The sequence below is a fragment of the Crocodylus siamensis genome, chromosome 5 (genome assembly GCF_052110815.1).
Source record: "Crocodylus siamensis isolate JL-2025a chromosome 5, ASM5211081v1, whole genome shotgun sequence".
Lineage (NCBI taxonomy): Eukaryota > Metazoa > Chordata > Crocodylia > Crocodylidae > Crocodylus > Crocodylus siamensis.
This window is the reverse complement of record NC_143399.1, coordinates 38,868,450-38,892,008: the sequence shown is the minus strand read 5'-3', so window position 1 is coordinate 38,892,008 and position 23,559 is coordinate 38,868,450. Positions and strand designations below refer to the sequence as shown.

At 60.6% G+C, this 23,559-nt stretch overlaps 3 protein-coding genes across 4 annotated transcripts; 1 reads left to right on the top strand and 2 right to left on the bottom strand.

The window, feature by feature from the left end:
• The first annotated feature begins 617 nt into the window (after positions 1-617).
• On the top strand, positions 618-5,554 carry GFY (golgi associated olfactory signaling regulator). Its single transcript, XM_090049130.1, has 9 exons — positions 618-768; positions 978-1,136; positions 1,330-1,495; positions 1,799-1,875; positions 2,314-2,339; positions 2,960-3,012; positions 4,371-4,468; positions 4,853-5,026; positions 5,294-5,554. The coding sequence occupies exons 1-9, from the start codon at positions 618-620 to the stop codon at positions 5,551-5,553; spliced, it is 1,164 nt and encodes a 387-aa protein (XP_089905256.1). The 3' UTR covers position 5,554.
• An 866-nt stretch (positions 5,555-6,420) lies between these two features.
• Positions 6,421-13,183, bottom strand: LOC149863823 (excitatory amino acid transporter 2-like). The gene is made up of 10 exons (XM_090047366.1): positions 13,054-13,183; positions 11,416-11,568; positions 10,626-10,876; positions 10,273-10,450; positions 10,022-10,148; positions 9,369-9,602; positions 8,886-9,080; positions 8,622-8,756; positions 7,666-7,894; positions 6,421-7,569 (listed from the first exon to the last, which is right to left on the bottom strand). The coding sequence occupies exons 1-10, from the start codon at positions 13,181-13,183 to the stop codon at positions 7,471-7,473; spliced, it is 1,731 nt and encodes a 576-aa protein (XP_089903492.1). The 3' UTR covers positions 6,421-7,470.
• Positions 13,184-16,052: 2,869 nt separating this feature from the next.
• FLT3LG (fms related receptor tyrosine kinase 3 ligand) lies at positions 16,053-23,529 on the bottom strand. Of its 2 annotated transcripts, none has more exons than XM_090047661.1 (9): positions 22,872-23,529; positions 18,869-18,985; positions 18,647-18,760; positions 18,307-18,360; positions 18,071-18,214; positions 17,726-17,876; positions 16,848-17,035; positions 16,648-16,720; positions 16,053-16,386 (listed from the first exon to the last, which is right to left on the bottom strand). In XM_090047661.1, the coding sequence occupies exons 1-8, from the start codon at positions 23,079-23,081 to the stop codon at positions 16,688-16,690; spliced, it is 1,011 nt and encodes a 336-aa protein (XP_089903787.1). In that variant the 5' UTR covers positions 23,082-23,529; the 3' UTR covers positions 16,053-16,386; positions 16,648-16,687. The 2 variants fall into 2 exon arrangements, with proteins under 2 accessions (XP_089903787.1, XP_089903788.1); XM_090047662.1 differs by lacking the exon at positions 22,872-23,529 and adding an exon at positions 19,476-20,011.
• Between the last annotated feature and the right edge of the window lie 30 nt (positions 23,530-23,559).

Sequence of the window (23,559 nt, the reverse complement as noted above, 5' to 3'; positions counted from 1 at the left end):
TTGTGTGTTGCACCTTTGACCCCATGAGGGAGGGGGAGACACAGGAAGAGTGATGGGCTCTTTTAATCAAGGCGGATTCGAATGGTGGCAGCGAGCCTGGGGCGTGGGGGCTGGCGGCGCATGTATCAATAGCCCAGGGTGAATATGCCACACGGCTAATTGGGCCTCAGGAGCGGAGAAGGGGTGGGTGCAAGGCCCAGGCGCTAAATCATTCTCTTAAATTAGCAGCAGCTTGAAGCCACCCCCATGCCCCCAACAAAAGGCAGCAAGACTGAGACACAGTACAGACAGGGGAATGGGGACATGTCTGCTGTCCTTCTCATCTCTCTGAGGGAGATAAGAACCCAGGAGTCCCAGCTCCCAGCCCATCCCCTGCCCTTCTCCCCTTCCAGAGCTGGGAGGGAACCCGGGTGTCCTGGCTGCCAGCCCCCTCTGCTTTAACCCACCAGAGCTAAGAAAGAACCCAGGAGTCCTAATTACCAGCCCCTACCCTAATCCACCAGGCCCCTTCCCCTCCCACACTTCAAACAGTGCAATAACAGTGTGTGTAGGGCCCTTCCCCTTTAAATAGCACCGGTTGTGGGGGGGGGAGGTCCACCCCCTCCCAGCTGCCCCTGATGGGGCTGTATCCATTTAAGTTCTGCCCCAAGCCTAGCCTGTCTTTCCTGAGTTTCACTGGTCCTGAGGCTGGCTCAGCCATGGGGTGCTGGCTTGTGAGGCTTTTCTCCCTTTGCCTGGGGCTGGGGGTTGCCTCCCTGCCCTGCCTTGGTGAGTCGTGGGATGCTGTTGTCTGAGCTCACCGTAGATTAAGGGGGAGGGGAGGGGCTATGTTGGAACTAGCCAGGATATCTGGGGTCTCTCCCTGGTTGGGGCTAGGAGCCAGGACTCCTGGGTTTTCTCTGCTCTGGGAGGGAAGTGGGAGTAGATGGGGAGGCCTGCCTCTATCGCTCCTCCTCTCCTTGCCCCCACTTCCCCAGACTACCCCATAGCCCTGTACTCCGGGGTCTCCTGTCTCTCCACCGCCCTGCGGCTCCGCCCTGCTTTCTGCCTGTATGAGCAGTGGCTCCAGGCTAGTGTGGACCCCAGTGAGGCCCCCCGGGCATCAGCCACCATTGAGGTGCAGGTCCAGCCCACAGGTAAGCCAGTGGGGGCTGGAGCTTGGTAGGTTAGAGAGGGTGAGGGGAAGGCAGGGGGGTCTGGGCCCAGGACAGCTGGGTTCAAGCCCAGCTCTGAGCAGTGGAGGGGGGCTGGGATCCAGCCTAGGGTCTCCCTTGGCTTGGGGAGGGGTCCTACTATTGCTCCCTGTAATTCCTTTCCCCCCACCCCCAGGGGATAACGCCACCTACAAGGTGCCCTGCAAATTCCCCGTGCCGCCCTGCAGCCCCCTGCACCAGGAGCCCATGGCCCCGCGGGAGTTTGCCTACAATATGGGGCCCAGCCTGGAGTGTCTCAATGACACCTGCTCGCTGGGGGTGCTCCCTGGGCGCAGCTACAGGTGTGGGGGGGCATAGCTGTGCGGGGGTGGGGAGCTGCATTGGTGGTGGGCAGGGAACTTTTTATGGGAGGGAACTGAACTGAGGTTGCGGGGTGGGGTGGCTCCTAGGGGTAGGACCCCTGTTGCCTCGGTTCCCTCCTAGTTCAGGGAGTACAGTTGGGGGTGGGGGGGGTGGCGGCGACATTTGTGCTTGGGTTCTCTCCCAGCTCTGAGGGGGGGATTGGGGACCTGGTGGGTGAGGGGAGCAGGGGCTAGGAGCTGATACCTGCATTTCCTTCAACTGCTTTCACCCCTTCCTTGCAGGGTCCGCTATGTGCTGTACAACCATGCCATGGCACAAGTTGCCATCACAAATTGGTCCCAGCCCTTTGAAACCCGAGGTAGGAGGCCCAGGCAGGGGGCTTTCTCCCCAGCAGGAGGCACTGGCTCTGATCACCCTGGGTGGGTCAATGGCTGGGGATGGAAGGGGTTTGTGCAGAAGCTGGTGCCCCCCTGGGGTGGGAGAGGGGCAGTAGATGGCCTCCCACCCCTCCATCCTCATAGATCACCCATGTCTTCCCCCCCTCCCCAGGACTCCCCCAAAGCTTCTACGACATTGACCCCAGCCCTGGGGAGCATTCGGGGGGCATGGTCGTCCTCACTGTCCTCCTCAGCCTCTCTGTGGTCTTACTCCTGACTGCCATGGGACTGACCTTCCTCTGGGGGTGTCCCTAACCCCCAGAGACCCTCTGTGGTGTGTGTGGGTGCAGGAGAGACCCCCACCCCTCCAGCCCTGCCATTATTTCCACTGTACAACCTTTGTTACTACTGTAATAAAGCACCTGTCTGTCCATCCCATGCATCTGTCTGTCTGGTGGGGATTGGTTTTATCTTTTTTTTTGTGGGGTGGGGGGGACTAAGGGGGAGCTCCCCTCTGTAGCTAGCTGCAGTAGTAGAGCTTTTACTCTCTCTCCCCTGGAGCCACTGGGTGGGGGGCTTAAACCCCCAGGGGGAAGCTGCCTGTTGGAGGAGAGGGGCTCAAAGCCAGCACTGTCACCCACACCCCATAGAAGCAGTGTGGGGGTGGGGAGAAGCCGACCAGGGATGAGCCCAGGCTGTGGAGCAGTGTGGGGCACTGTGCCCCTGGTTGGGCACTACCCAGCTTGCAGGGTGGATGTCTGGGGGGGGGGTCTCCCTTAATTCAGAGGGGCTGGGGGGACAGGAACCTCAAATCATCCCCTACCCTCCATGGCCTGGGGTCCCCTAACAGTGCTGGGGGGGAAAGAGCATACCCCATGCCCTTGCTTCTTGCCACCCAACTGCCCCCCCTCCCCCAACCCTCACCAGTGGTGTTATTGTTGCTGCCAGCAGCTCTGCATCATTGCTGCCTGGGCCCTGGGGACCCCCCTGCTACCTGCTTCCCACCCCCTGTCCTGGGGGAGGCTTAAGTGTTACCTCCCCATACTTCCATCCAGCTCTGGGTAGAGCCTGTGCCCTCCAGCTCCAGTGGCAGTGCCCCTTCTCTGTTGCCTCCCCAGGTGAGTCTGTGGGGGACTCTCTTCTAGGGGCAAGACCCCCACCATAAAGCTAACAAAGGCTCTGTCCCTTCTAGTTCCACCTGTGGAAGGTGGGTACACACTGCTCTATCCCTTTAAATGCTCTTGGGGGAAGGGGCTGGGGGGCTCATGGTGAGGGTGGGGTGCCCCAAAACTATTTAAAGGCACAGGGATCCCCTTTCCGGGGAAGGGGGTCACCCTTCTAATGCCCAAGACCTATTTTCCTTTGAGGGGCTTTGGAGGACCCCCTTCCCCAGCACCCCTTTCTCCCCCTCTCACTTCTTAAAGGGACAAGATGCATCTCAGCTGGCCTGAGGCTAAACCGGGGGGGAAGGGGGTCTTTGGGTGGGCTAGGATTTACCCTTTCTGGTGCCAATATGGAAAGAGGGGGTAAGGGAGAAACCCCCCCACCTTGCTGTAAGGGGAATTTAAAAGGACAGTACCTGACTAGGACAAACCAGAGGGCAAGGGAGTGGGGGTACTCCTTTAAATCCCCCTGAGCCATGCCCTTAGACTATCCAGGTGCACACATCCCTTTCCCTTCTTCAGGTGTTTAAAAGGACAGCGTACAATTTCTCACTGGTGTGGGCTGCCCCATAAACCTGGGTGTATCAGGGTGGGGAGATGGGTAGTCCTGGCCTGTGTGGGGAAGGGGGGGGGTGCTATTTCCAGACTAGGGTGATAAAGCAATTCCAGGGGGGAATAAGGAGGGGAGCCCTTCCAGTGCCTGTATTTTGGAGCTCTCCCTTTAACTGCAGCGCAGCACCCCCCAGGGCTGGAAATGCAGTTTGGGAGGGGGAAAGCAAAGGCCTGTTGCCAGGGCAGTTGCCTAGCAGCACTATGTAAACAGCCTCAGGAAGAGGTGTCCTGGGGGATCCAGGGTGGGGGGTAGCCATGGTCACAGCCCCCCTTGGGAGCATGATGGGGGATATGGGGCTGGGTCAAGGCCTGAAGGGGAGACCAAGTCTGGAAGCTGTGCCCCCCTCCCTTCCATGGCGCTCAGCTTAACTCCTTCTTGCCCATGCAGGTACCAGCTCCCTGTGGCTCAGGATGGGGGTGCCTTGGGGGTTCCCCCTCTGTCCAGCTGCCTTGCTGGCCCTCTATGCCTGCCATGTAACCAGTGTCACCCCAGCCCCATCCTCCCTTGCCCCTGGGCCTGACCCCTCTCTGTCCCCCTTGGCTGCTGTGGGGGGCTCCCCCTCCAGCTCTCCAATACTCCCCAGCTTCACAGGGAACCCCCCTACACCCCCCAGCCCCTCCCAGCCCCCTATCACTGGCAGAAAAGAGACGCCTGGCCAGCTGCTGAGAGGGGTGACCCCTGGAGGTGGCATCTTCCGCAGGACCCCTGGGGCTGCTATGCTGCACCCCCCTCACCAGGAGCCACTGCAGCTCCCAGGGGTTGAGATGGTGGTGCTGGTGGAGAGGGTGGAGCAGAAAGGTAATGGTGGAGGGGGGCCTAGAGCATAAGATGAGGGTGGGAGGGAAGAGGTGAGGGATGCAATGGGGGTTGTGGAGGAGGGTCCTGCAGTCTGGGGGAGGGGAACAGATGGGGGCAATGGGGGGGTGAAGAAGAGAGGGGGTGGGGGAGGGACTGAGCTGGGGGGCTAGAGGGAAGTGACCAAGGGGTAAGGGGGTCCTGGGACAGGTGTGGGGAGGGGCAGAAGGCCTGGGGGGTTCCTAAGGTGTCGGGGGGGGGGGGGGGAGAGAGGGGGGTGTCGGGGGGGGAGTAGGAGAGAGGGTGCCTGGCTGGTGGGGGCACAAGGAGTCCTGCAGGTGAAGAGGGCCTGGGCACCTGGGGTCCTCCTGACCCCATCTCTGGCAGGCTGGCTGGGGGAGCCACGGAGCACGGCAGGGGTCCAGGCCATGGGTCTGTTCCTGGGAGCCTGTGGCCTCCTGCTCTGCCTCCTGGCTGGAGTCTACTGTGCCTACCACCGAGCTGCAAGGAAGGAGCCCTTCACCCACCATCGCCTGCAGGATGCCACCTTTGATGACCTGGGTAAGCACCAGGATGCCTGGGTCCTCCCAACTGGGGCAGGGGAGGGCTGGGACTGGTGGGTTAGAACAGGGGGAGCTGGGAGGCTGGCCACCTGGGTTAACTCCCACCTCTGGGAAGGGAGTGGAGGCTGGTGGCTGGAGGCAGAGGCTTGTATGGCTGGATGCTTGGGTTCTCTCCTAGCTCTGAGATGGGAGTGGAGGCTGGTGGGTTAGAGCAGGGGGTGCTGGGAGCCGGATGCCTGAGTTCTTCCTCCCCTCCCACCCCCAGCGCTGCACCTGGAAGCCCCTAAGGACTCCTACGACTGGTTCTACTATGACATGGAGTATGAGGTGCACCTACCAGCATCCCACCTGCCTGTACGGGCCCAGCCACAGGCAGCCCCTACCCTGCCGCCTGCCTACCCGGTTCTGCTGAAGCCCCCAAAGTATGAGGCCCTGGGACCCCCTGGCCAGGAGCAGCCTAAGCTGAGGCCCCTGAAACTGGAGTGTCTCTCCCCAGCCAACCTGCCTCCGGGGAACTACATGTGAAAGCCCCCCCCCCCCCCCGCTTTTAACCCACTAAAACTCTCCTCCCCTTTCTGAGTTGCAGTTGAACCCAGGGATCCTGGCTCCCAGCCTGTACCAACCTGCTACACCCCTCTCCCCTCCCCGAGCTGGAGTAGAACCCCAGAGTCCCCCACTGGCTGAGGGAATTGTGATGGAGATGGGGTCTGTCTGGGTGGGGTGTCCTGTGTGCCCAGGTGGGGGAGCTGGAGATTGTGGAGGGATTGTAGATGGTCAGTTCAATAAACTGCCCTGAACCCCACAAAGCATCCTGGCCTTCCTGGTAGGTCATATGCAACTCCCCCCAGCTCTCATAGCATGTTCATAGGAGACCTGACCCACAGCCTTTCTCTGAGTACTTGAGGCCACGTGCTATCAGGGGGACCCCACAGAAACGCATCAAAGGTCTCCTTTAGGTTATGTGGGGCACATTAAACTCACAGCCCCCTGTCCTGGGCTCCCCATAGAGTAATGCTACCTGAGCATGCAGGGACCCTAAGCCAGTTGCTCCCAGAGGTATGAATTCTCTGCCCATCCTTCTTGTGTAGGGTGGGGCAGGAGCTGCAGGGGGACTTGTAGAGTTGGATCTAGTGACTCTGTGATCCAGTCCACCGCAGGGAGGATCTGATGAATGGGATGTGAAGGGAAAGAGGAAGGAAAAATCCCTCCCAGGCTGATGCACTTGTGGCCTGCTCAGCTCAGGACACATGCACATGTGTTTGGGGGAGGGGGCATGGCTTATATAAAGAGGTTGGGGTTGAGAAGGACCTATATGGAGGCAGAGTCTGCAGGGGGAGAGGCCCCTATTAAAGGCATGGAGCCAGACTGTTTCAATGGTTTATTAAAAATAACACGGCAGCGATGCTCTGGACAGTGGGTATTATGGGGGGGAGGGGCAATGGACTTGGTGGGGGGGAAGGCCATGAGACCCTGGTGGAGTACCCATGAGCCCTACAGCAAGAAGGGAGAGAAGGAATTTAGGGGAAGGGGGGTAGACTGCCCTGGAGGAAGGGACAGCAAGAGATGGGGTCCTGTATGGATGGGGGCAACTCTGAGATACCTGGTTGGGGTGGGGGGTAGGAAAATAGATAGAGAGTATATGAGGGTGGATGGAGAGAGAGAGAGGGAGGTATGGGGATGGAGGAATTGGTGGGTAAGTAGACAGACATATAGCTACTTAAAGTATAAGAGGATGGATGGAGTAGGTATATGGGGTTGGGTGGATGGACAGTTGGCTGGATAAACAGACAGGATATATAAGGATGGAAGAATAGAGGGGGTACAAGGGGTTGAATGGATGGACAGACCAATTGACTGGGTGTGGGGATGGAAGGATGAGGGGTTCATGGAGACAGATGGACGTGAAGGACAAGCCCTCTTGATTTCTAGGTAAATCTGCCCAAGAATCTCTCTGTTTCTCTCCCAGCCAATCAGTCCAGGGTTCCCCAGGGGCTATTTAAGACATCCCTCCCCTCCTTGGCAATGACTGCAGTTACACTCCTCTTCACCCCCTGCCCCCAATGTCTCTGGAGCAGTGTGGGCATGGGAGCAGATAGGACATCCCTAACCTCGGGTGCAGGGGGTGAGTAAGGTGGGATAATGATGTAGTGCATGTGGCTGCTTCAAAGCTACCAACAAACTCCATGTGTATCATCACACCCCTTGCCAAGAGGCAGCTGCCTTGCACAGGGCATTGCAGGGTGGCTGTGTAGAGGGGGCCCCTTGCCTGGTACTGAATATAGCTGCTGCTAGGTTGTTGCCTTTCTCTCCTAGGCCAAAGTGGTGCTGGGGGTGGGGGTAGAGGGTGTGGTGGCACTCATCTCACTTCAGCAGAGGGGCCTCCCCATAAATCCAGGTGAATAATTGATACAGCAGTGACCCCCCCCTCCCCCTGCCACTCTGCTATTCATCAGTCTCTTTCTTCTCTTCCTCTTCCTCGTTCTTTGTACACACCATGGACCCCTCGTCCTCATGCTCTGGTGGGACTTCAGGCTTCTCCACCTAGGAGGACAGTAGAACAGGATCACAGGAAGCTGGGCTGGAAGGAACCCTAAGGTCAAGGCAAGATCATCCCTGACTAAGCCACCCCAGCCTCACCTGCTCCTCATCCTTGTCCCCCTGGGTGGACAGTGCTGTATATCCTGTACCGGTGCTCTCTAGTGGCCTCTGGTGGTTGCCCAGTGCCTGCAGCTTGAGGGTGGCAGGGTCAGGGTCACGCCCCTCAGCCCGTGCATCAATGGCAGCCAGCTCGGCCCGCGACAGGTAGTGCACAATGCCAGCACCAAAGGAGTCACCCACAACGTTGATGGAGGTTCGCATGCGATCCCTACAGGGCAGGGGGGGAGTCATGTGACACACTTAGCAGGGATAAGGCCATGACGCAAGGTGTCTGAGCTGCATGGGGTGTGGTTACAAGATGCATGAAAGGGGGTGGAGCTATGTGATGGGTGGGGGTCACATACAGTGGGTATAGGGCCATGCAAGATGCATGGCAGGAGTGAGGCTAGGTGACATATAGGTTTATGGTGGGGGTGGGGCCCTGTGACATGTGGCAGGGGTGGGGTCATGCAGTGTGAGAATGGGTCATGCAATGGGCAGGGCCATGAGGTGGATGAAAGGCACGCAACATGTGTGGCAGGGAAGGGGGACACATGACCCATGTGGCAGGGTGCAGGGTCACGTGACAAAGTGGAGGCAGGGCCATGCAATATGTGTGGCAGTGGGAAGAACTACATTATACCCCTGGCATATAAGATGTGGCAGGGAGTGGGGCCACATTATACCTGTAGCAGAGGTCGGGGCCACATACCACATGTGGCTGGGGACACCATGTCTGAGCCACATAACACAGGAGGAGCTATCTATGATGGGGAGGAGCCTCAGGACCCCAGAAAGTTTGGGGATGGATCCAGGAAGGACACAGGGGTGGGACTCATCCTAGCTGGTTGGGGGCTAAGCCCAGTCATGGAGAAATGCCATATGTGGCCAGGGTGAGGTGGGCACATCCAAGAGGAAACTCGCAGCCCCCCCATGCCCTGCGGTGTGGTACTCACAGCAGCCAGTCCACAGCGATGAGGAGGCTGATGTCCTGAGTGGGCAGCCCCACGGCTGTCAGGATCAGCAGCATAGTCACCAGCCCCGCGCTGGGGATACTGGCCGCACCCACACTGGCCAGGGTGGCTGTCAGGCTGGGGGGGTAGATGGGAAAGGGGTGAGTCCTTGGGGGTAGGGCCTGGCCCCTCCAAAGGGGGTGCCAGCCTGGTGCAGGGGCTCTGGCCAGAACGGGGGAGTGGGGTGGGGTGGGGACGGCACCTGACCTGACAGTGGCAATCTGGCCGCTATCAAGGACGATGCTATTCATTTGGGCAATGAAGATGGCGGCCACAGCCTCATAGAGTGCAGTGCCATCCATGTTGATGGTGGCGCCGATGGGCAGCACGAAGCGCGTCACCCGCCGGTCGATGTGCAGGTTCTCCTCCAGGCACCGGAAGGTCACGGGGAGTGTCCCAGCACTGGGGGGGCATGGCCAGGCTGTGAAGTGGGGGGTACCAACCCCACCAAAAGGCAGGGCACCCCTACGGATGCCACCCTCCCCACAAAGTTCTTTGCCCCATCCTGAGACACCCTACCTCCCCATCCTCTATCACCCCTGCTGCACCCCAGAGGTGGCACCCCCAGGCCTCATGTCCTCTGCCCCTATGCCCACCCCAAGACCATTCCCCACCCCCTAGCACCTCCTGCTGCCCCCACCCAGTGCCAGCCTAGTGCCCCTGTCTACCCATTGCCCACACCATGCCCACCTGGAGGCGGTGCCCAGGGCGGTGACCCAGGCCTGGAAGATCCCACCATAGAAGGTGAAGGGGTTCTGGCGTGTGATGCCAAAAAAAATGAGGGGCAGGACCAGGGCACCGTGGAGTACCAGGCCTAGCATCACTGTCAGTACATAGAGCCCCAGCTGCCGTGCCACCAGCTCCAGGTCCTTGATAGCTGCGATCTTACCACAGATCAGGGAGGCGATGCCAAAGGGCGAGTACCTGTGGGGATTGTGGGAGAAAAGGGCTGTGAGGGGGCTTTGGGGTAAGGGAGACTGTGGGGTGGGGCTGGGGGTGCCTGGGGCAGGGAGGACTGTTTGGGGGGGGGGAGATAGGGGGAGCTCTGGGGAAGGGGAGGCCATGAGGGATGTGGGGAAAACCAGGAGGGGAGGGCTGGGGGTGGGCTTAGGTGGGGGGTGACACTGGGAGGGGGCTTGAGAGGAAGCTGGAAGGAACCATGAGGGCAGCCTGGGTTAAGAGGGAGCACAAGAGGGGCATGAGAATGTGTGTCAGGGGACGGGGGTAGGAGGAAGAAGGGGCCATGGGAGCCACTGGATGGGTGTTGGGAGCAGAAGTGGGCAGACAGCTCCCAGAAGCCCCCCCCCAGTGGGTTCTCAGGGACCAGGCCAGACCCCCAGTACCACATGATCATGGAGACAAGCTGCATGATGATCTCGTTGAGGATGTTGAAGAAGTCAGCCATGGGCCGGGCTGCCTCACCCAGCTTCCCCATGGCAATGCCAAAGGCGATGAAGAACCCGATCAGCCCTGGGGGGAAGGTGGCAGATCAGTATTTGGGGTTGCAACCTGTCCCATCCCAGCAGTGCCACCAACCACAGATACCCCTGGTACTGCAAACTTCCCCCCAGCAGTGCCCTGGCCAGCGGTTTACCCAGCACGTTCATCCCCGGCTTGAATTCCAGCCGCTTCTGGGTGATGGTGGTGGGCCCCAGGTTGATCTCAGTGATGGTGGCATTGACCAGGGTCAGGTTGGCACGGAGGCCCTGGCTCACGTTCTCCTGCCTCACCACCTCGGGTGCCACCACAACCTTCTGGGTCACCGTCTGGATCTGGGGCAGGGCAGGGCAGGGCGGGAATGGGGTCAGTATGAACTCAGGGTGGGAGTGCCCCCCAACTAGCCCCTGCCCTGCCCCCAGTGCTCCCATCTCATAGCATGGCACCCCCAGGGTCTTCACCCTCCACAGCAGCGACCCCAGTGCCTCCACACTGCGGCGACTCCCCTACCTGCTGGAAGCAGGCCTGCACCAGGTTCTCGGGGAACAGGTTGCGGATAAGGTCCAGAAAGGCATCCAGGCTGGAGACCTCCTCATTGCGTTCACCTGTGCCTGGTGCCCGCTTCAACTCAGGGTTGCCCGGATGGATGGTGAGGACCAGGATGACGCCCAGCAGAGCCGCCAGCACCGTGGTGCACACGTAATACACCATGGCTCGCGTGCCCATGCGCCCACTCGACCTGGCATCTAGCCCTGCCAGCCCTGTGCCATACGCACCCGTCACACATGCCACAAGCCTGGCTGTGTGCTGGGCGTGGTGGGGGCCCCCCTCACCCAGTGTTGGGATGCCATCTCTGGGATGGGCACATCACAAGCTGGTTATACCCCTCACCTACTGCTGAGATGCAGCTGCCTCTGGGGTGGAGCATATTAAGGGCACATTATACAGGGTCCCCCCCACCCAGCACTGAAATGCAGCCACTTCTGGGTGGAGTGCATCAGCGGTTGCTAATATAGGCCCCTCTCCAGGCACTCAGATGCAGCCACACCCCATTTCCCCATCCCATCATGCCCCCTGCCAGTCTGTTCATCGTACAGGGAGCCTTTGGTGTCCTGCTGCCATCTAGTGGCAATGATTAGTACTACATGCCCAGCACCCAATTGGCCCAAGCTGTTCCCAGGGTGGCATGTTCAAATCCCGGCCCCTCCTACTCTGACAGGAGCTTGGGGCATTGGGGAAACTGCCCCCACCATCCCTCAATCTCTCCCTCTTGCCCCCCTCCAAACTGTCCCATCCTCACCTGAAATGAGGCTAGAGATGACCAGGGGTAAGATAAGCATCTTGAGCATGCGCATGAGAATATCTCCAGGGAAAGAAATCAGCATGATGAGATCGTTGTCTAGGGGTGGGAGCAGTCGCAGAAGACTCCCAAACACAGAGCCTAAAATAACACCTGGGGGGGCAGGGGGTTGGGAGGCTCAGCACCCCACACCCCTCACTGCTAGGTAGTAAGGATGTAGCTGCTTCTGTGTGGGGGTGGGTGGGAGGTGGAGACGAGACATCTCAGGGAGCTGGTAGTACAGAGGCCTCTCACTTGACATCTAGACATGGCTACTTCCTGGGGGGCAGGGTAGGGCCTGCTTATACAGGATCCCTTCACCCAGCACTAAGATGCATCCAGCTCTAGGGTGGGATGTGTCTGGGAGCTGGTAATACAGGGATCCCCATACTTGCAAGCACTTCTGGGCTGGAGGGGGATGTTGGGGGCCTGGCTCAGATACAGCTGCTTCTGGGGTAAGACATGTCAGAGAAGCTGATTATAGATACCCCTCACCTAGCTCTCAGATGCAGCTATCTCTGGTTCTGGGAGGACATCAGGGAGTTGGTGATACACGGACCCACTTATACAGAGACCCCTTGCCCAGCACTGAGATGCAGCCAGATCTGGGCGGGAGCCATGTCAGGACAGGGCAGCATGTATCCGCATGAGCATACACATGCACACATGCACAATGGTGCTCATCCTACTTGGACTCTGACCCAGACACCAGGGTTCATGCATCTGCCCTGGGGAAATGGGGCCTGGGCAGGAGGAGGAGGGGCCCTGAGACCAGAGTAACAGGGAGCTTCATATCATCCTACCTATGATGGCACCAGCTGGCAGTGACTGCATGGGTGGAACTCCCCATTAACCCCCCAGCCCCTAGTGGTGACCCCCTTACCCAGGACTCCCAACCCCTCCCCCACAACCAGAGACCCCTCCAAGTTCCCCCACCAGGCCTCCAGCCCTAGCACAGCACACCCTTCCCCTGTGCACCCCGGCCTGCGTGTGTGTGGGCAGGGGATTGCAGCCAATAGTAGCCTGGGTAGGGGGATTAGGCCGTGTTTAATTTTCTTCTACCCTGGGAATGACGTAAAAGAAAGCATGAGACTTTAATCAAATTCCACCCGGCCACCTTGGTGAGGGGGCACATCTGGCACAGCTGTTCCATCCCTCAGCTACTGTCCGAGCGAGGGAGAGAGGGATGGATGGATGGATATGGAGAGGGTGGGGAGACAGAGGGGTGGGGGATATGTGGGGGATGGATGGAGGGTGGGGGTTGGATAGGGGCCAATGCCCAGCACCCCTGACCTGGGGCAAAGCCCTGGGCCTGAGGTGAGAGGGGGCCAGGTTGAGCCTGAGGGAGCCGGGGAGCTTCTGAGGGAAGCCCCCTGCCCAGCTGCCCCCTCAAACATGGAGGGCCCAGCCTAGCCCTCCCCACAGCACAGCACCCCCAGCCCCCTCTCCCCTCACATGGCCCCCCTGCTCCCACCCCCCTTTCCCAGCCACACTCTCAGAATAGTCCCCAGCCCCTGTTCCTGCCCCAAGCTCTGCGCCCTGCCACTCCGGGGCACACAGGCTCCTTGCCCAGACCCCCCGCCCCATGCTGACACTGACCCAGGACAGTGAGGGAGAGCAGGAGGTTGCGGGTCAGCCAGCTGCAGTGCTTGTCCAGGCAGGGCTTGGGGAGCGGCTCCAGGCTGAGGTGGGGCTTGTCACCCAGAGGGACCTCCACATGGTTCGTCATCGTGGTGGGGGAGTGGGATCACCTAGTACAATGTTGGGGGGGAGGGGGAAAAGGAGATTGGGAACCCCAGGCCTGGGCTGCAGGCAGGTGGAGAGACCCCTGAAGAGGGAAAGAACCCAGACATCTGGGCTTCCTGCATCGGCTTTGCTCTAACACCGATATGGCACTGCCCACTTTGAGCTGGGAGAGAACCTGGGCTCCCCCCACCCCAGCTCTAACCCAGCACACCCTCCCCCTCCCCACCTTGGCACAGAATCCAGGTGTCCTGGCTTCCAGTCCTCCTGCTCTAAGTCACTGGCCCCCACTCCTGTCCCAGAACTGGGAGGCATCCTGCCCCACACTGACCCTTCCAACCCCCTTCCCAGCTGGCTCCAGGGAGGCTCTTCTGCAGTTATGGAAGAGTTTGGGACAGGAAGTGATGGCAAGGGGTGTTTCTTTGCCTGGGATGTGACCAGGACACCTGGGTTCACCATCCAAGGGCTCCAGGGAGGAAGGAATATTGTCCCCTGCTCCCTGGTCAGGCACCCGGGGGGCGGGGGGCATTGTGGGATCTCCTTCCCCTCCAGTCACCTACAAGGGGAATGGCTCAGGGGTGGAGGAAGGGCTACCTAGTGGGGACCTTATGCGCAGCCAGCCCGGGATCCCCCTGCTACTTCTAGGGGCCCCATTCCTGCTGCCTTCTTGGGTGGTGAGGGGCAGGGGCTTTTCCCCTCCAGGGAGTGCTGGCCCCAATCCAGGGGGTGGGGGCCTTGCCCTGATAGGGCTCCCAGTCCCTTTGCACTGATACTGTCTAACCCAGGGGTGGCCAAAATGTGACCTGAAGGCTGGATGCAGCCTGTCAGGCTATTCTATCCAGCCTGTGGGTCCCCTAAAAAACTTAGAAAATTAATATTGATCTGCCCCTGACTGCCTGTCATGCGGCCCTCGGTGGCTTACCAAAACTCTGTGAGCGGCCCACCCCTGCTCTAACCCCATTTGCCTCCCCAAACCAGGGAGAGAACCCAGGAGTCATGGGTCCCAGCTCCCCCTGCTCTAAGCCTCCAGACCTCACTGCCTCCCAGAGTAGGGAGAAAACCCAGGTGACCCAGCTCCAAGGCCAGGATGGGGCCTAGGCTCTGAGTTGTGAACTTTGCTGTATCTGGGCCTGAGTTTCTCTGGGGCCCGAGTAGCAGCTGGGACCTTCCCCCTCCCAATAATCCATGTCAGCAGGGAGGATTTTCCAATTTCTTTCCTGTAGCACTGAGTAATCTTAGCGCTAATAGAGCCCCAGAGGTGGCGGCTGGTGGGAAGGAATTACAGCCCCCGGGGAACCCACAGGGCCTGCAGGAGAGACATTGAACCCTCAGGCACTACATCCAGGGTAGGATTAGAACTGGCAGCCGTGAAGGACTGGGGCTGGTGCCCTTCCCCAGCCCTGGAGGCACTGAGCCCCTGGAGGGGATGGGGTATGGGGCAGATGCTATTGCCCCCAGCTGTAGAGGAACAACTGAGGTTTTCTTTTGCCCCCACTGGTGGGGCAGAGAAGAGTCTGGGTTTGAGGAAGGGGGCATGTGTTGTATATGGGTGTGTAAGAGGGGACTCAGGGTGTGTATGTGTGACTGGGTGTATAACAGGGAACATAGGACATGGGTGTGAGGGAATACAAGGGGTGTGTAGGTGTGTGTAAGAGGGAGCTCAGGGCATGTGTGTGTGTGTGAGAGGGGTTTTGGGATGTGTGTGTAAGAGGGATCTCAGGGCGTGTGTGACTGGGTGTGTAAGAGAGAATACAGGACATAGGTATAAGAAGGAATACAAGGCGGGGTAAGAGGGAACCCAGGTGGTCCCAGCTTCAGGCTCCCTTACATCTACTCCAGCTCCTCTCCAAGTGTAGAGATAGAACCCAGATGTCTAAGCTCCCAACCCTTCTCCAGCCCCACTCCCCTCCCAGAGCTAGGAGAGAACCCAGGCATCCTGGCTCCCCAGCCCCTCTGCTCTCACCCACCAGACCCTACTTTTCCACTCGGTGCAGAGGTACAACCCAGGTGCCAGCTGCTGTGCCCACTTCTATCCCTGGCTGCCCCACTCACCCTCTCCTTTCCTATCAAATCCCAGCCCCACCCAAGAAAGACCCTGATCCCACTGGTGCTGCATTACCTGGGCCGGTGCCCGTCTCCTGCAGAGGCGAAGGGGGATCTGGCAGCAGCTGGCGCTGGGGGGGTGGGTCCCCACTGCCCCCCCAACTAGCTTAATGCCCCCGTCACACTGCTACGTCACTGGGGGCTGGTGAGGGGATTAGCCAGGAGGGGGAAAGATCAAGGAGGAAAGGAATGGGGAATGAGGGGGGCAAGGCTGCCAGACGGTGCTCCCCCCACCCCACTCTGCCCCATGCCCAGGTTCATTCACAGGCCCTGGATGGATGGGACTGGGTGAGGGCAGGGAGGGAACTATGGGATGATGTGGGGCAGGAGGGTGGGGGTGTCTCTTGGGAAATAGAAGCAGCTTTAAATAGAACCCAGGAGTCCGAGCTCTTAGCTTCCTCCTGCTCTCACGCGCCAGATCCTATTCTCCTCCTGCGGCTGGGAGAGAACCCAGGCACGATCGCCCCCTGCTGCCCCACTCACTCCCACCCCCAGGTGTCCTGATTCCCTGGCTAGGGGGAGGGGGCCTGCCCTAGCCCCTGCCAGAGCCCCCCTAAAGCGCCATGGGAGGGGACTGATCCTCAAGCCCTGAAATCCAGCAGGGTCCTTCTTGCCCCATAGTTCTCTGTATAAATAGCCCCCATCATGTCCCACCCCAGAGTCAGAGACAGGGCAGTTTTGCTCCCTTCTTTGCCCTCAGCCCCATCCCACTTCACCCTGAAAGGACTTCCCTGGAGGCAGGTCTATTAAAAGCAGCTTTATATAAAATATAGATATTTTTATATAAAAATCTATTTATCTATATACACAGTATAGTAATGTTCTCCGTACAGGGAAGGCGGGGTGGGGCCTGGGCACATCACCTCCTAGTGGCTGGAGGTGGGTACCACACCCATGTCTTTGCTGCAGGTTCCAGGTGCCACCATGCCCCTGGAGGGGATGAGGGGTAAGGCCCCTGGTGGGATCCCAGCCCCCCAACTCAGCCCATGGAGGGGAGAGGCGCCATAGAAGGAGAGGAGCTCTTTCTCCCCATACTTGGCCTGGCTGCAGCCCATGGAGGCTGGAGCTGGGGCAGCTCTGGTGAACCTGCAATGAGATGGGAAATGACTGGATCCACAGAGAACCCAGGCGTCCAAGCTCCCAGTCCCCCACCCTTCCTGTTCTAACCCACCAGACCCCCAAGTCCTCTGCATCATTGGGAGAGAACCCAGATGTCCTTGCTTCCAGCCCTTACTGCTCTAACCCATCAGTCCCCACTGCCCTCCCAGAGCTTGGAAAGAACCCGGGCGTTCGGGCTTCCAGCCCCACCTGCTCTAACCCACCAGGACTCCATTCACGCTATCCTACCCCAGTCATTGCTTCCTATCAGGTCCCGTTCTCTTTCCATTCAGGTGCCCATCTCCTCAGGCACCTGGGTCCTCTGGGGAAGAGAATAAGGAACCTGGGTTTAGAAGGCTGGGACCCAGCTCCCAACCTCCTCCCCCGCACCCACCCAGAGACCATCACCAGAGCCTTCCCCCTGACCAGATTCACCCCACATGTCCCACCTGTCTCCACAACCTCTGTTGGAGCTGCCACAAGGTAAAGCCCAGACAGAAAAGAGTGGGCACCAAGATTAGCAAGACCAGCCCCCCCGTCTGGGGGCTGGCCCTGGATACCAGGGTCCTCTCCTGCTTTTGCCTGGAGTAGGTCAGAGCTGACAGCAAGGTCGTCTCAGATGTGGGGTCAGGGGTATCTGGAGACACAAAACAGAGCTGGAGCTGGGTCTGGGGGTCTGAAGGAGGGGAGGGGAGGGGTCACATATACTGGATACCCCAGGGAGGTGGTGGAGTGAGGGGTGTTGGGAAAATCCTTGGGGTGGTGGGGGGGGGGTGGATTTGGGGTTGGTTCAGTGGGGGAGGCGACTCCTCCCAGGTCTCTGAGAGGTGGAGTTGATGTGGCGGGGGGGATCTTAGGGGTATCTGAAGTGGGTTCAGAGGAAGGCTGAGGGGCTGTGGAAGTTCAGTGGGGCTGGGGGTCCTGCAGTTTGGGGACAGAGAAATGGAGGGGGGATTGAGGGCTGGGGAATACCAAGCTTAGTCTGAGGGGGTTCAGAGTCTGGCGGAGACAGGTGTAGGGCTGTAGGGGGGCAGGCCTCTGCAGGGCAATGAGGTAGTAGGAGTGGGTTCTGGGGGGTACGTGGCCTGGGGTTAACGGTGGGGTAGAGGGAGCAGGTGGAGGGGCTGAGAGCTCAGTGGGGCAGGTTTAGGGGGCAGGAAGATCAAGGAATGGGTTCCTGGGTGCTAAAGTTTGGAGGTCCCAGATTTGGGGGCTCAAGGTCGTTGAGAGCTGGGGTCCTGGGCGCTGAGGTCTGGGGGCCCCAGGATTTAGAGGTTCACAGGGGAGGGTTCAGGGCTGGATCCCAGGCTGCCAAGGTGGGGGGTACCTGTCCGGCAGCGCACATAGGTGCAGTTACTCATTGTCACGGGCCATGGCTCTTGCTGCCACCGCATCTCCAGCTCTCCCATGTGGTGGCTCAGGGCACCCAGCAGCTGCGACACGTTGGCCTGCCCCTGCCGCATGCAGCCTAGGGGGTCCTGCAGAGTGGGGTGGGGGGGGTCACAGGCTCAGCCACCCCCCAACAGGCACCCACAGCCCCTGTCCTCCCTCTCTCCAACTGAACAACCCCCCCACCCAGCCCCACCAACGGTCCCCAGACCCCCTCAAACTTACCATTCCCCCCCGCAACCCCACTGAGGGTACCCACCCCCCGCGCCTCCCCCTGCCCTACACTGATGTTGCAGTCCTGGAGGAAGAGTATCTGTCTGGCCACGGCCTGGATCTTGGGGTTCAGGCTGCGCCCTGCGACCTGCTCCATGTGCCTTAGCTCAGCCGCCATAAAGTGGATCACCCAGAAGTCGTAGCACCAGAGGTCCTGCAGGGGAGAGATGGGGAGATGAGATGTGGCATGGGATGAGGAGGGAGCAGGCGGGGGGGTGGGGGGCATGGGTGCCCCCTGGATCTCACCGGCTCCAGGTTGGAGGGCAACGAGACGGGGTAGTCCAGGAGCAGCAGCTGGGTCTGGTGAGGGGAGTGAAAAAAAGGGGGGGGGTGAGCATGGGGGGACTGGGAATAGGGGGACTACTTGGGAGTCCCCCTTCACCCTGGCACATTTGGAGGCTCCAGAAGGGGTGAGCAGGGACACCTGGGGGATATGGGGGTGCTGGGAGGGTGGCAGAAGGGGCCCCAGGTGGAAGCTGCCCATGACTGGGCTGAGGACTGGCATGGAGGTGTCAGGGGTGACTTTGGGGGTGGGGTGGGGGGTTTCTGGAGGGAGAGGGAGTTGTGGGGGGCCCTTGGCTCTTACCAGTTCTTCTATGTCTCTGGTCAAGGTGGTGCTGAAAGGATCGTGTTCGAAGATGCAGCCGTGCCCAGGGGGGGCCAGAGCCAGAAGCAGCAGCAGCAGCAGCAGCAGGGGGGCCTTTTGGGGTGGAGGGATGAGCTGGGGTCACCCCCCACCCATGACCAGGCCCTCCCCTCAGACCTCCCCAGGCTCATCCCAACTCCTCTTCCCCTCCCCACAACTTACCACAGAGGCAGTGGGCAGGGACTGGGGGTCCGGGGGTGCATGGCACAAAATCATCTCCATGCCAAGGGGTGGGTGGCTGGCATGCCGGGGGGGGGCTCCCTCAAGGGAGGGGGGCAGCTGTGGGGCAACACAAGACACTGGTTAGGGGGCTGGCTGTTGAAATGAGGAGCACCAGCCTGGTTAAAGGGACAGAGGCAGAGGTGGGAGAGGAAAAGGGGCTGCAGCTCGGAAGTAAGGGCCACCAGCAAGGCTAGGGAGACGGGGGGCTGCAGGTTGGGAGTTGGGCACCAGCAGGGCTGGGGAGAGGCAGGACAGAGGGCCCAGGTGGGGTGGGGGGCCAAAGGTAAGCTTCCAGAGGGCTAATGGTTGGAAAGAAGCAGGGGTGGGGGTAGAAACAGGCCTAGGAGAGGACAGGGGCTACAGGCTGGGAGTGAGAGGCACCAGCAGGGCTGGCAAAAGGCAGACCACTGACCGCTGGCAGGTTGGGAGTGAGGGGCACGGCAGGGCTTGAGGGGGGAGGGGTATGGGGGCAGGACACTATCTCCACCCACCCCGATCTGCACCCCTACCCCACTGCCAGGGGGTGCGGTCTGCCCCCAGTTCTTACCTGGGCAGTGGTGGGGGGCTCTGGGGGAGGGGCGGCTTCTCCGAGCCCCCCCAGGCGCTGCCGCCCGCTGCCCCAAGCCAGGCCGTCACCGAAAGTGAAAGTGGCCGGGACCGGCGGGGGCGGAGCGGGCGGACCCCCCGGGCTGGGGGGCAGGATCCCTGCACGGGGTGGGGGGGGATCAGGGTCTGGCTGGGGCAGAGGGAGGCGATGGGGTCCTGGCGACCCCCGCCCGGCTCTACCTGCCCTCCATCCTCCCAGCCCTGCCCGCGCCCCACCCAGCCTGGGCAAATATTGAATCGGCCCCGTGCCGGGCACCGAGCATCCGGGATCGTGGCCCAGCCCTGCCCATGCCCCGCACCGCCGACCCGAAGCCCCCTGCCCCCTCTCCCCAGCCCCGCCGGTGCCCCTCACTCCCGACCCGCAGCCCCCTGCCCCCAACCTGCCCTTCTGGTGCCCCTCGCTCCCGACCGCAATCCCCTGACCAGCCTGAAGACTAGGTGCTCCCCACCCCCCGGGGAGGAGGCCGTGCCACGGGATGGGGGCACTGCCAGAGGCTGTTCACTACTCCAGGAGCCTGCACCCAGGGCTAAGAGGAGAATAGAGTCTGATGTCCCCGAGGCCGAGCGCCAGGGTACAGGCCACCCCCCAGTAACTCCCCCCTTCTCCCACTCCCCTCCCCAGCCCCACTCGTAAAGGGCTGGGAGCAGCATGTGCTCGCTGCGGTCTCAGCATCCTGTGGGTCCCAGAGCCCAGAGTGTCTCTATGGAAACCGTGGCCGGATGCCCCCGCCATGTACAGCACCTTGCACACAGCCGTGGGGGTGGGGGGGGAAGGAGCAGGAGCTAGGCTCTGGGCTGGCTGGTGCCCTTTGACAAGCTGGGGGAAGGACAGGGGGATTGAGGCAGGGGTGTCTAAACCACAGCCCAGGAGCAAACCCAGGCATCCAGGTGCCAGCCCTGCCCCCTCAGCCACCAAACTGATACACTAGCTTCCACTCCCCCCACCCCAGAGAGAACCCAGGCATCCAGATTCCTACCCCCCAGCTCCCACTCCCCAGAGCTGGGAGAGAGCCCAGGTGTCCAGCCTCCCAGTCCCATCCCCATGCCCCCCTCACCCTCTGCACATAGGGGCCCCTGGCCCAGATCCCCCTCCCCCACCAGAGACACCCTCCCTAGTCACCCCACCCAGGGCCAGGCCAACCATTAGGTGAACTAGGCTGTCACCTAAGGTGCCAAAATATGTGGGGGCACCAAAATTATATGCAGAACAAAATAACAGGAACATAATTCTAAATAAGAGCCCTGGCTAGCTCTGGCTCCACCTTGGTCTAAGACCATTGGTTCCATAAGGGGAGAAAGACTTCTGAGATCTCAAAAGTAAAAGTTCATTCTAGACTTCTTATTTTCCTCTATATTGGAAGTGGTGGGGGCACCAAGGTACACAGTCCACCCAGGGTGCCAATTCCCCTTGGACTGGCCCTGACCCCCCCACCCCTCCAAGGGCCCCCCAACCCCTATATCACCCACTGAGATGCCCACACTAGGCCCCCTGTCCACCCCAGTGCCCCCAAACCCCAGTACCTCTGGCCCCCATGGAACCCCATTGTCTGCCCCCTACCCAGATCCCCCATGATCTCTCCCTAAGTGCTCCCCACACCTGGATTCACCCCCTACCCCAGCTGCCTCTACCCACCCCCTCCAGAGCTGAGGAGGGAACCCAGGCATCCAGGCTCCCAGCCCCCAGCCCTGTTCCAACCCACTAGGCCTGGACTGTGTCTGAACCCAGAAGTCCTGCTACTTGACATTTACACCCACATACACCTAAGAGGTCAGAGTGGGCTGGCAGGTAACCAGGCTGTCTGACAGGCCCTGAATACAATGGGCTGGGTGTTGAGATGTTTGGGTTCGATCCCAGCTCAGGGAAGGGAGTGGGGCTGCGGGGTTGGAACAGAAAGACTGGGTGTCAGGACTCCTGGGTTCTCTCCCCAGCTTGGGTGGGGCGGAAGCCAGGACTCCTGGGTTCTCTCTCTGGCTCTGGGAAGGGTGTGGGGCCCAATGGGTTTGGGGGCAGGAGGCCAGGATGCCTAGGTTCTCTCCCCAGCTGTATCACAGCAGCCTTTAAAAGCTGTATTACTAAACCTGTGCCTCAGGTTCCCTTCTCCTCCTCATCAATGTCACTTGAAAGTATCTTCCAGTAGGCCCTACTCTTTGGGTCTGTGCAGCAACCCCCCCACCAAACCTCCCATAGGCAGGGAAGGAGACCCCTACCAGGTCCAGCCTCTGCTGGCTGCAGCATCAGCCACTGGCCAGAATGCTCCCAGCTGTGGGTTGGGGAAGAGTCCCTGGGGGTGCCAGACCTATGACACACAATTGCTGGCTGCCAGACCTGGGGGGCTGGAGATCCATGAGTTGCCCTCTCTGATTTCCTCCCCCCCAACCCTTTGTCTAACCACAGTCTAAACAGTTGCAGGGAAGGCCAGAAATCCCCATGCGGGGAATCCCAGCTCCCCAAAGGGCAGGGCACCGAGCCAGGGATGTTCCAACCCCTGCCCCCTCAACTCCATGGGTTTTAGGGTGTGTGGGGGGGAAGCAGACAGCAGCCCCTGAAGGGGGACAGTGCCCCCTGCTTTGGAGGGGCAAGACCCTGCCCCAACCCTGGCTCCCCACTGTTGCCCCATAGATCAGGGAAGTGGGATGGGATGTGGGGGCAATAGGGGGTATTGCAGAGAGCAGGTAGGATTTGGTTGGAAGAGGGTGGGGAGGGGGCTGAGGCTTGTCCCAGAGTGGCCCTGATCCCCTGACTCATGCCGTCAGTCCCAGGGCTCAAGGTCAGAGCTGCAACAAATCCCCCACCCCCAGGCTGCAGTCGCATACCCAGACCTCATCACCTTTCCAAGGCCAGGCTTAGCCCACACCTAGGAGCTGGAGGGGGATGTGGGGAGCCCGGATGCCTGGGTTCTCCCCCAAATCTGGCAGGGGAGTGGGGTTGGGTGGGCCAGGAGCCTGGACTCCTGAGATCTTCCAGGTGCGGGAGGGCAGTGGTATTGGGTGGGTCAGAGCAGGAGCACTGGGAGCCCGAACACCGGAGTTCTCCCCCTGCGCTGGGAGGGGAGTGGGGTGTGATGGGGAAAGCAGAGGCAGCTGGGTGCCAGGACCCCTGGGTTCTCTCCCAGCTCTGGGACAGGGGTGTGGTGGCTTAGAGCAGGGGAAGGGGTTACTGACAGCCAGGACCCCTGGGTTCTCTCCAGCTTTCAGAGGGAACGGGCGAGTTAAAACAGGGAGCTCAGCACCTACACGCCTGGCTTCTCTCTTGGTGTGAGGAGGGGTCATAGGGGGGGTGGGGGGGGTGGCGGGGTAGGATTCCTGGGTTTCCTGCCCTCCTGCTGACAGCACTCACCTTGTCAGAGCTCGGGGTGACGGCCTGCAGCAGCAGGGACAGACAGACAGACAGTGACACAGCTGTTGAGAGGAGTGGCTCCCGCCTTCGGTAAGGCACGCAGCTTTGGGAGGGGTTGGGCCCAGCACCCCCCCACCCTGGCTCCAGGGGGTGGGACGCACAGCCTGGCACCTGCCTGAGCCTGTCTGGAAGGCAGTGGCACTGGGGCATCCCCTGGACGCTGCTCAGCCCCAGCTCCTCCCCAGCCTGGCTGCGCTCATACCCTCAGAAATGGCTCACTTCCCTTCCCCGCCTCTGCCCCACGCCCCCAATCTGGCTACCAGGGGGCACAGGCACTCAGGGTTTTGGGACAGGAGAATGGAAGCCAGGACTCCTGGGTTCTCTCCCTAGCTCTGGGAAGGGCGTGGGGTCTAGTGGATTTGGGAACTAATGGCTGAGCCCGCAGGTGGGAATTAGGGAAGGGGACTGCCCTGCCACCAGGGGGTGCCCAGGTGCAAGGGGCAGCTCTGTGCAGTCCCTTCACCTTGCTCTCCAGGACACCTGGGATTCCTGCTGCAGCCCTGAGGGGAAGAAGACAGAACCCAAGAGCCCTCGCTGGCAAAGGGAGGCCTGGGAGCCTGGACACCTGGGTTGTCTCCAAGCTCTGGGAGGGGAGTGGGGTCTGGTGACTTAGAGTAGGTTGACTTGG

Bases quoted from the DNA above. Each gene is read 5' to 3' on its own strand.
- GFY (XM_090049130.1), top strand. From the start codon at position 618: ATGGGGCTGTATCCATTTAAGTTCTGCCCCAAGCCTAGCCTGTCTTTC. The intron at 769-977 runs GTGAGTCGTGGG...CCACTTCCCCAG, and splicing joins TGCCTCCCTGCCCTGCCTTG to ACTACCCCATAGCCCTGTAC. The intron at 4,469-4,852 runs GTAATGGTGGAG...CATCTCTGGCAG, and splicing joins GGAGAGGGTGGAGCAGAAAG to GCTGGCTGGGGGAGCCACGG.
- LOC149863823 (XM_090047366.1), bottom strand. From the start codon at position 13,183: ATGACGAACCATGTGGAGGTCCCTCTGGGTGACAAGCCCCACCTCAGC. The intron at 10,877-11,415 runs GTGAGGATGGGA...CGTATGGCACAG, and splicing joins CATCTCTAGCCTCATTTCAG to GGCTGGCAGGGCTAGATGCC. The intron at 9,603-10,021 runs GTACTGGGGGTC...CAATCCCCACAG, and splicing joins CTTGTCTCCATGATCATGTG to GTACTCGCCCTTTGGCATCG.
- FLT3LG (XM_090047661.1), bottom strand. From the start codon at position 23,081: ATGCCCCAGTGCCACTGCCTTCCAGACAGGCTCAGGCAGGTGCCAGGC. The intron at 18,761-18,868 runs GTAAGTTGTGGG...CCACCCCAAAAG, and splicing joins CCCTGCCCACTGCCTCTGTG to GCCCCCCTGCTGCTGCTGCT. The intron at 16,721-16,847 runs GTGGGACATGTG...TCTCTTCCCCAG, and splicing joins AACAGAGGTTGTGGAGACAG to AGGACCCAGGTGCCTGAGGA.